The sequence below is a fragment of the Nannospalax galili genome, unplaced genomic scaffold (genome assembly GCF_000622305.1).
Source record: "Nannospalax galili isolate Female #2095 unplaced genomic scaffold, S.galili_v1.0 scaffold599, whole genome shotgun sequence".
NCBI classification, from domain to species: domain Eukaryota; kingdom Metazoa; phylum Chordata; class Mammalia; order Rodentia; family Spalacidae; genus Nannospalax; species Nannospalax galili.
Window position 1 is genome coordinate 1,085,654 of NW_008343079.1, and position 11,425 is coordinate 1,097,078.

The window sequence follows — 11,425 nt, forward strand, 5'->3', positions numbered from 1 at the left end:
TTTTAAAATGTTTGGTAGAATTCTGCTGTGAATCCATCTGGTCCTGGACTTTTTTTGTTGGAAGGATTTTTATTACTATTTAAATTTCCTTATGTGTTATGGGTCTGTTTAATTATGTGTTATGGGTCTGTTTAAGCCGTTAATCTCTTCTTAGTTTAGTTTTGGTGGTTCCCATGCTTTTAGACACTCATCCATTTCTTTTAGGTTTTCAAATTTAGTAGCATATAGGTTTTTAAAGTATTCCCTTATAATGTTCTGGATCTTTTAGGTGCCTGTTATGATGTTTCCCTTTTCATCTCTGATTTTGTTGATTTTTAGATGCTCTTTCTTTTTGTGAACTGGGCTAGCAGTCTGTCAATCTTGTTTATCTTCTCAAAGAACCTACTCTTGGATTCGTTGATTCTTTGTATTGTTTTCTTTGTTTCTATTTCATTAATTTCTGCTCTGATTTTTGTTATTTCTTCTTTTCTGCTGGGTTTGAGTTTCATTTGTTGTTGCTTTTCAAGTGTCTTGCGTTATAGCGTTAAGTCATTTATTTGTGTTCTTTCCCATTTTTTTAATGTAGGCACTTAGAGCTATAAACTTTCCTCTAAGGACAGCTTTCAGCGTGTCTCAGTGGTTTTGTTGTGTTGTATTGTCCTTTTCATTTAGTTCCAGGCATACTTTTATTTCTTTCTTAATTTCTCCTTTTACCCATTCATCATTCAGTAGTGTGTTGTTTAATCTCCATGTGTTCACGTAGTTACTAGGGCATTTTTCAGTGTTGATTTTAAGCTTTACTGCATTGTGGTCTGATAGAATGCATGGAATTAATTCAGTCTTTGTATTTGTTGAGGTTTGTTTTGTGCCCCTGTATATGGTTGATTTTGGAGAAAGTTCTGTGGGACGCTGAATAGAAAGTGTATTCTTTGGTGCTTGGGTGGAATAATCAGTAGGTGTCTATTAGGCCCATTTGATATATGGTATTGTTTAATTCAGATGCCTCTCTGCTAATTCTCTGTCCTGTTGACGTATATAACAGAAACAATGGGTATTGAAGTCCCCTACTGTTATGAGTTGGGATTAATCTGAGTCTTAAAGTCCTGTAGTACTGTTTTTATGAAGTTGGGTGCACCAGAGTTTGGTGAATATATGTTCATGATTGTAATATCTTCTTGATTCATTGTTCTTTTTATCTCCTCTAATTAGTTTTAGTTTAAAGTCTATTTTATCAGATATTAGAATTGCAACACCTGCTTTTTTCTTAGTGCCATTCGCTTGGTATATGTTTTTCCATACTTTCACCTTAAGGTAGTAACTGTCCTTGAAAGTGAGGTAAGTTTCTTACAGATAACAGAAAGATGAGTTTTGTTTCTTGATCCATTCACATAGTCTGTGTCTTTTGACTGAGGAGTTCAGTCCATTGATATTTATGGTCATTAATGAAAGAAGTGTATTGATTCCTGTTATTTTGATTTCTGTTCGCATTCTTGGTGTAGCTGTGCGTTTCCACGGTTATACCTTCATTAAGTTTTTTCTGTGACCCCTTGGGTATAGTCGTTCCTTTCTTCAGCTCTTTGTATTGCTTCCAGAACTCTCTGAAGGGATGGTTTTGTGGACATGAATTCCTTCAGCCTATTTATGTCATGGAAGATTTTCTTTCCCCTTTGACTATAATAGACATTTTGGCTGGGTGTAGTAATCTGGGCTGGCATCAGTAGTCATTTAAAACTGGGAATACTTTGGTCCAGGCTCTTCTGACTTTCATAGTTTGCACTGAAAAGTCAACTGTAATTCTGATGGGTTTTCCTTTATACATGACTTGTTGTTTCTCTTTTGCTTTCAGTATTCTCTCTTTGTTCTGTGTTTAGTGTTTTTATCGTGATGTGCTGTGGAGAGTTTCTTTTCTGGTCCTGTCTATTTGGTGTTCTATATGCTTCTTGAATCTGTATAGACACGGCTTTCTTTAATTTGGGGAAATTTTCTTCTACAATCCTGTTGAAGATCTGGTCCATACCATTATCTTGAGATTCTTCTCTTCCTGTATGCCTATGATTCGTAAGTTTGGTCTTTTTATGGTGTCACACAATTCCTGCATATTCCATTCTTGTTTTTTCTTAAATTTGTCATAATCCTTGTTTGAGTGGTCTAATTCATCCACTTTATCTTCCAATCTTGATATTCTGTTTTCCATTTCATTCATCCTATGGTGAGGCTTTCTCCAATCGTTTCTAATTGGCTTACTGAGTGTTTCACTTCCTTCTTCATTTCAACCTGAGTATTCTTGAATATCTCCAACTCTTCTGAATTCATTCAGAATTTTATCCCTATCTTCCTTCAGTTCTTTGATTTCTTTGTTTGTGTGTTCTTTAAATTCACTGAATTCTTTTATCTTGTTTATAATTGTTCTTTTGAGTTCCATGTTCTGCATTATTTCTAGGGGGTTCTCACTGTACTCCTCTAGAGTACTATTGGTACCTGGTGGGGATATATTTTTTTTTCATGTTATTATTTTTTCTCTGTGACTTTGACATGTGGATTTCTTTGGTAGTTTCTGATTCTTGTGTTAGACTCAAGCCTTTCTTTGTTGAATTTAGGTCTGCTTCTTTTTGTAAACTTTATGTGACCTTGTGGTTCACTTGTCAGGCATGAAAAGCTGGTTGGTCTAGGCTTCAGGTTCTCTCTTTTGATTTTATGTTGGAGTGGCCAAATTGCTTTCGTCTTCTGGAGTTGCCACAGAGGCCCAAATCAGATGAGGATTAGTTGCTCTCAGGCTTTCTCCTTAGGTCTGGATCCCTCCATGAAAGATGCTAACCTCAGGAATTTGGGAGTGGGCTGGCCTGGGAGCAGGGCCCAGGAAAGATTCTGGTCCCAGGAAATTGGTGGCTGTGTCACCCAGGGATGCAAAGGGAGGTGGGAAGAGGCCCCCAATGCCTCCTTGGGACTACTGGGAGGAACTGGGTTGGTTGGGATTCAAAGGACCAGGAAGCAGTGGGGACTCTGGGCCAAGAGGTCAGCCCAGGGGTTTGGGATACCAAGACAAGAAATGGGCCAGTACCCAGGCCAGGAGCAGGGATGGGGTTGGGGAGCTGGGAGGGTGAATGAGACTGGGGGAGTCAAGGTGCAGTGGGCACTGTGGGACTTACCCAGGAAAGATGCTGGTACCAGAAAGCTGGTGGCTGTGCATCCCAGGGATGCAAAGGGAGGTGGGGGTGGGACCAGGCCCAGAGGGCTCCCGGACTCTAGACTCTTTAAGAAGGAATTACCACTAATGATTTGTGATGCCTCTGAAAAACGAATTTGTATATGTTTAGTTTATTATCTCTTTTTATCTCCATAGAGAAAGTTAGAGAAATTCAAGAAAAGCTTGATGCTTTCATTGAAGCTCTTCATCAGGAGAAGTAAACTGTATTAAGTGAGTAAAAATCCTGCTGCTCAATGCTTCTAGAGACAAAGTGTATATGAGACATTTCTTCATAGTTTATTATTTGGCCTGACTGCATCTAACTTGTTTCTTTATGATATAATTGTTGTAGTAGTGTGATTCTCCAAAACCAGCTTCGTGTGTTATGCTGTGTCTTTAAATAACTTGATGCCTCTGGTTGAACTAAAAATATTCTCTAGAACTAATTTTTTTAAATATTTTATTTATTATTTTTATTTTGTGTGTATGAGTATATTGATTGCATATATAAGCATACCTGTGTCATGCATGCCCTCAGAAGTCAGAAGAGGGTGTTGGATCCCCTGGAACTAGAGTTGTGCACACTTGTTAGCCACCATATGGATGCTGGGAAGCAAAACTGAGTGAGCAGCCAGTGGTCTTTACCAGTGAGCCATCTTTCCAGCCCCTAGAACTCATTTTAGACACAATCAAAATAAATAAAGGTATTTAGTAACGTTGATTTTATAGCACGTTGTGACTCATTTTCTGCACTGAAGAATTGATCCGTAGTATGCTCACAGTCAGTGCGTAGTTATGTATATGTTCAATATACTTTCAAAGCCTCTTATTTAACTTGAGTACAAAATTTAATAGTTGTTCTTAATTTACTTTCTCTTGTTTAAAAACATTTAGATAGGCCTTTTTCCTATTTAAAGTAGTTTTTATAGCTTTAGAATTTGTTAGTATTTATATGTTGATATGTCCTGTTCCATAGTCTGGCATTATAAAACTGTCGCCGGTAAAATATATTTTAAGTTAGTTAGTACCCAGAAATTCTTCAATGACAATTGACAATTGGCTATCAGTGTCATTGACATACTGAAGTTGAGATAAGAAAAATGCTATGTATTGAGCCACTATCATTTATTTAAATATGTTTGTCACTGGAAGAACTTTCAGAACTGGGAGGTGAGGCCCCTGCCTAGCTGCAGTCAGTTCAGTCTCATAAAAGCCTTCTCCAGCACAGGGAAAGTATGTTTGAGAAAACAAGCTAGCCAAGGAAACACTGCTCAGAACAGTACCCTGGCAATAGGTGGGGAGGAAGGAGTTAGGAAAACCTTAAAGGAGGGCCTGGGGAGACTTGCTGGCCATGTAAGCAGAAGTACCTGAGTTCAATCCCCAGCACTCACATAAAACGTGAGGCATGGTGGCACACTCAACCCAGTGCTAGAGAGCGAGAGACAGGAGGATCCCAGGGGCTGACTAGATAGCTGCTCTAACCTAATCAGTGAGCATGAGCTCCAGTGAGTCTCTCCAAAAACAAAATGAAAAGAAGCACCCAAGGTTGACCTCTGGGCTCTACACTTGCATGCACACAAACACACACAGAAGAGAGAAGTAGGGAGACAGGAGAGAGGAAAAAAGAAAAAAGTTTCCAGGAAGGACTTCCTTTGTTTTTATTTCTTTGAATGACAAATATGTAAAAGTAACCAAAAAAGGAAACTTTAACACAGCTAAAATTGACTCAGTGTTTCTATAAGTGTCAGTATTTGCAAATGTTTTCTATATCTTCATATATGAAAGTTTATTTTAGGACCATAAAATATTCCAATACCATCCTAATCATGATAGCTACTATGAATAGTTATACTATTAGGGATAAACATTTTTTATTGCCTTCTTGATTTGAATCTTTAGCCCTGAATACACATGACATTTTTGTTTACAAAAATGGCTTTTCGGGGAAAATTTCATGAAAGCCACAGAAACCCTGTTAAGAATATAAACTGAGGGCTAGAGAGATGGCTCAGCAGTTAAGAGAGCATACTATACTTGCAGATGACCCGAGTTCAGTTTGCAGCACTCACATCAGGCATCTCATAACTGCCTATAACCTTAACTCCAGGGGATATGACAGCTTCCTGTGACCTTACAGGTACTGCACTCATATGCACATACCCACACACAAGCATACATGCATATACATTATTTTTTTTTCTAAAATAGCACACACCTTTAATCCTAGCACACATGAGGCAAAGGCAGGTGGATCTCTGTGAGTTTGAGGCCAACCTCATCTACATAGAAAGTTCTAGACCAGTCACAGCTACATGGCAAGACCCTGTCTAAAATAAATAGATGAAAGAAAGAAAGAAAGAAAGAAAGAAAGAAAGAAAGAAAGAAAGAAAGAAAGAAAGAAAGAAGGAAAGAGAGAGAGAGAGGAAGGAAGGAAGGAAGGAAGGAAGGAAGGAAGGAAGGAAGGAAGGAAGAAAGGAAGAGATAAGGGCAGGAGAGATGGCCCAGTTGATAATAGTACTTGTTTCTCTCGCAGAGGACCCAGGTTTGGTTCCCGCACCCACGTGTCAGCTCACAACTGCCTGTAATTCTAGTTCCAGGTGAATCTAACATCTTCTGGCCTCCATGCCAGGCATGCATATGATACACATACATGCAGGCAAACACTAGCACACATAAAAATGAATAAATCGGAATCTTTAAACTGTGGGGGGGGGGGTAATTTAGAGGAGTTGAAATAAGGAGACCCAAAGCCAGCTGATATCTTACATAGGAATCAAAAGGCCCTAAAGTAACCTAGTGAGAATGGTATCTGCATTTTCCCTTACTGCCTGAACATGCCTTTTTTTTCTGCCAGGGTGTCTGTCCCAAGGGCAGTCATAAGAGGTGGGCGTTGGTCATACTTGTTCATAGAGAAGCTCTGAGCACAGGAAACCATCCTTGACCATTTCCTTCCCTTGCATCTATGCCTCTGTGGCCTCTGACAAAAGTATCTGAATTGGACAAAGGTCTGTTTCCTACCCTGCATATCCATTAATGGAGTAAATCTAACTGAGGGTAACCTTGCTTCAGTCTGGCCTGCTTTTATGAAAGTTCCCAGGCATCAGAAGGAATAGCTTCTCACTTATAATTTCAGCAGGTATGGAGTTCCTCTGCCTAGCTGTTTTGCTTTTCCATGCATTTCAAGTAATTACAAGTCTAGTATTTGCCATATACAGGTACTTCTCTACCAAAAAGATTAATATTTTGAACCCTTTCTATAAGAAATGAGTTCTAGGCTTGATGAGATGACTGGGCAGGTTAAGGACACATGCCATCGTGCCTGACAACCTGAGTTTGATCCCTAGGACCTACAAGGGAAAAGGAGAGGATTGACTCTTCCAAATTGTCCTCTGACCTTCACATACCCACTGTGGCACACACAAACACACACAAAAATAACCAAGGGGGGGTGGAATTTTGAAGAAAAAAAGAAATTCTAGTGTATGCTTATTTATATATCATGTTCTAATAAAAATGTGCTAATATTTTATGGTAGGCGGTAATCTAAAAAAATTTTAATAAAAGTAGTTTTTGAGCAGTTAAGCTTTAATTTTTATAATCATGCAATAATAAAGTTTCTTTAGAAATTTTTCATTTATCTTGCCAGATCCGAATTTATCAAATGGATTTCTTTTTACAGACTCGTGCTCATAATCACCTCTGCACACTTCTGAAGGGAGAAAACTTGTGTTTTGTCCTGCCTCTTTGTCTTCTGTTCTACTTCGCTCAAAGCAAAATAAATTCATAGGGTAAAAATAATGTATGTGTGTTCCAGGCACTTCAGGCCGCAGCTGCCTCTGACCAGAAGAGCAATGAGAGCGGCCGTCACATGCTATCTGCTGGTCTGAGTGACAAACTGGGAAAGTATAACTGGCATGGCCGTTAGGGTTAGTCCTCAAAGATAAGAAAGTTGTTCTTTGGTCATCTTACTTGTGATGGCGCTAATGCAATTCATTATGGAGGTTACTCGTGATCAGTTTCTTTTCCAGAAATATAATAGTAGTTGTTTTGGAATAAAACTTAAAACAGTTTCTTAAATGGTATCAATTGTATATAAGGTGTTAGCAGCCTGCTAAGTCACCGTCTGTGACTGCGTGTTCTATATCCAGGAACTGTTTGTGAGAATTCAGTTTATATTCACCACATGAAAGACAGCTGATTCATAGAGGAACCCCTCAGATAAGTTAATTTGCATCAGGATAATTCAGTGAAAGAAAAGTCAACCCTTCATTGCCAGCTCAGAAGCTGGCTTTAACCTTTGATTGCTATTTTTTCACTCTCTGAATCCATTTGAAATTAATTCATTTTGAATTTTTTTATACTTTAGGTTAGGCTTTCTGTTAATGGTGTGGGACTTTTCCGCTTGACAAAGCTATTGAATTATGACACAAGGTGGAGAGGATTAAAGTTAATCAGTTGACAATTTCATTTAGAATACTGTCAGACATTTGAAGTGGGCATCAGGAAAAGGTTTTCTTTTGTACAATACTTTTTTGGGGGGTGGGGGGTGCTGGAATTGAAACCAAGCCCTCACACAATGGGCAGGTGCTCCACCCAGGCCTCAGACACTATTTTAAATAGAAATTATTCCAACAAGTAGAATAATGTTGACCATCCCCCTCGTAGATGAAAATTGAAAGAAAATGTGAAGTTTAACTCACTGCAGTTCAATTACAATAATAGCCTCACAATAGTTTCATGTATTTTATATAAAATTCTTGTAGTGGCTAAAGAACTTTAGGGCAAACAGATATACAAATTTTTTTTTACTTAAAATGTCATTCTCATTTGCTACCTTTTTAAATTAAGGCTTTATTGGGCTAGTAAAAATGTCCACTGTGTGGCGGTTTTTATTTTACAGTTAATTTTATACAGTGTTTATCCTGATCATTATTATTCCCTCAAGATGTAACAGTATAGAAGGTTGGAGGGTGTCACAAAATATTTCAGAAGCGGAAGTCAGTAAATATTTGATTCAAACTGTCTGATAAGAAAAGTAGGTACAGTTCTCAGTAGCTGGGAACAGTGTCCATTGCTCTGTGCTGAAGGATAGTCTTTTGCATTTCTTTTAGATGTAGGGGCAGTAGTAGACAGAAACAAAGTAGAGCTCCATGCTATTCCACACAAAGATTAGCAGATAGCCTAACCCTAACTGGCAGAGGGAGACATCTCACATGGTAATGAATGTTTCTACAGTTGTAAAACATCACCATAGCCATACTAGATGTCTATTTCTGAGGGAAAAAAGAAATTGGACCACATTTGTTTCCTTGAACTGTGGATTGAAAAAATATGCCCTCAGCTATATTTCTGCATACTCTCCCAACCAAAAGGTTGATGGTAGACAGTAATTTTATCACATCGCTTTGTATAATTTTAAGTTGGAGAGCACTTTCATTTTTTGAGGGGTTCAGTATTGTAACAAATTTAAAGTAGATGGTAAAAATGTATTACAAGAAATACGTTTTATTCTCATCTTCGTGGATTTTTTTTAACCTGGTTTCATACTAAGCATGCTTTTTTTCCCTCTGTCTCCTTGAAAGCCAGGTATTTATTAAATACAGATGTTATAAGAAACAAAAATTCAGTCCCAACAGTAAACCCTCTGTTTTGTGCCTCTAGTTCCAGAACTAGAAAAGACCCAAATTTAAATTTAAAAATAACTTAAGATAATTAATATACAAAAGTTAAAGTCTAACTGGACAAGGAATCATCTGTTTTTCATGTCAAATTTGCAAAGAATGCAATGAATGAATTTGTGTTTGGATAACTAACTAATTTTAAACAGATGTATGCAAAATTAATTGGTCAGCATGTCAATTATAAAAATCAGTCATTGTACAAAATTCACCATAGGAAGCAAGCTCTGGGCACTTTCAGCTTTACAGTGGAGTCAGCTGAGCTGTAGTTCGAGGTGGAGAAATCACCCTTTCTGGTACTCTATTTTCTCTCCTCTTGGTACTATCCCCAGTTTCCAGGCCTCTTTCCAGTGGACGTCCACAAATTATTTAGTGACCAAATGCAAGTGAGTGGTGAAAGTGCTTGGGGGGGTACTGCAGAGTGGGACTTCCTACCCTACACTTTGGAAGGGTCACGTGTAGGAATCTGGTAGCACACACCTGTAATCCCAGCCCTTGGAAGGCAGAGACTAGAGGATCATGAGTTTAAGGCCACCTCGGGCTACATAGGGAGGCCCTGTTTCAAAAGCAAAATTAATAAAATTGAGAGTGTAAGTTTAAAAGACAAATTTCCTAACTAGTTAATTTTGTATTTATTTATTTTAGATGTATTTATCTGAGAAAAGAAACATGGAGGGTTTTTTCTTTTTAATAATGAGGTTATAATAATGGCTTAAATCCATTCTCTAAGCTAGTATGTGTTACACTTTCATATATTTGAGCAACATGAAAATGTACTTGAAAATATGCTTACCTTCTAAATGATCATGGCTCTGTGATGTTTAATATTTAAAACTTACTTTGTCTTTCCTCTGCACTGTGAATGAACTTTGTATTATTTTTTTAAACCTTACACTAAATGTAAATGTTATAACATATTTTGCCTGTGCTTGATTTGAGGTCCTTTGTGTAGATGAGTAATTAAAAGATACTTAAGTGACATTATAATTCTATTACTGGAGAGCATCTTTTACATTTTCTCTGTTTTAATGAGGAAGAGAAAAGCCTGTGCATCTATAGTCACAACTTGGCTCCATAATATAGCCAAATTCATGATCGAAGTAGCTTTGGATGTGGCTTTTCTCTGAATGCTTAAATTTCACATACCTTGCATTTCACAGTTGTAATCCATGTTCAGCTGGTGCTCCCCCCCCCCATCTTGATACTTGTCAAAACATTTTGGTATTTTCTTTGGTAAAATATATATATATAAAATATTTTCTAATTGCACTGTGGTGCCATGGCCATCATTTTCATTAATGATGCTAACATGTTCAGTCCCATATGAGGCTTGATTTGTTGATGGTTAGATGTGTAAAGTAAGGTAGAATGGTAGGTGCCTCCACAGGGTTCATACACTTGGCTGAGTGAGCGCTGGGAAAAGATTCAAGATCCTGATTGCTATAGTAAGTACTGCACAGCAATAGTTGTAGGAAGATGAATAAGATCTTTTGTTTTAAAAATTCAAGTTTTCATCTTTTGTGTAATTCAAGTTCCAAATCTTTATCAAAAAAGTGAACAGTTTTGTTACTGAAGTTTAATAGAGCAATTTGTTTTCTTTTAACATGTTCAATTAAGAATTAATATAGTTACCATATGCTATGGGTAACACTGGTATATTATTTAGTTATATTACGAAACATATTTTAAAATAATCACCCTGTTTGTAATAACTAAGGTTGCCATAAGTCCTACACAAATTAGACTAAGTAGACAAGCACAGAAAACTGGAGTGTTAAGAACTACAAAAATTGTTAGATGCTAAAAAGTTGCAGAGTATCAAGAACCTTTAAGTTAGGCAATGTTTAGCCTGAGGAACTCAGTTCATAAGATAAAGGGTGAAAATTAGTGTCTGAAAATGGCAGAGTTGAACTTGAAAACTGAGAATGTAGCCAGGTTGGTGGTACATGCCTATAATCCCAGCACTTGTGGGATAGAGGCAGGAGATATTATTAATACAGTTGTGAACTGGTTCCTATCCAAGTATCTGAGAAGATTCAGAACTTGAAAAAGGAGTCCAGAGGCATCAAGTAGACGCATTCACCACTCGTTGACCATAATGTTCCTGCTAGCCAGTTCCCTGGAATACCAAATGCCTGCAATTTTTTTCTGTAAGATGATAGATAGATGATAGATAGATAGATAGATAGATAGATAGATAGATAGATAGATAGATAGATAGATAGATAGATAGATAGCCTTACCAATGCCTCAACAACAAATACAGCACACATACACACCCAGTGACAGTAGTGAACCTTTCTCCCCACTGCCATGAACAACACTAACAAGAGTAGGAGATACCTGAAGTGTGCTGGGAAAAGACCTGGCAAGGATCTGAGCTGCACTCAGCACTGCAGAGGGTTCTAAGAAGTAACCATTAGCAACCTGAGATCCATCTAAAACCTCCCCTCAAGTTTTTAATGGTCAGTATCCTGGCCTGTGAAGCTTGGTTTTTGATTTAGGAGTTAGGATCTTGAATCCACAGCAAAGAATCCAGTAAGCCTTAGGCTTTGTATCTCTATTTTATGGAAAACCAGGCAGC

General features: G+C 37.7%; 1 protein-coding gene across 5 annotated transcripts in view; it reads left to right on the forward strand.

Annotated features, from left to right (window-relative positions):
* The window catches only part of Opa1 (OPA1 mitochondrial dynamin like GTPase), a 96,809-nt gene extending 86,981 nt beyond the window's left edge, over nucleotides 1-9,828 (forward strand). For 4 of the 5 annotated variants that reach the window (XM_017799622.2, XM_029566388.1, XM_008839028.3 and 1 more), the window contains 2 exons: nucleotides 3,320-3,394; nucleotides 6,843-9,828. In XM_017799622.2, the coding sequence (XP_017655111.1) occupies nucleotides 3,320-3,384 (65 nt within the window). In that variant the 3' untranslated portion in view covers nucleotides 3,385-3,394; nucleotides 6,843-9,828. The remainder of the gene's footprint in view (nucleotides 1-3,319; nucleotides 3,395-6,842) is intronic. The other variant, XM_029566387.1, reaches the window with a different exon arrangement.
* Nucleotides 9,829-11,425: the final 1,597 nt, after the last annotated feature.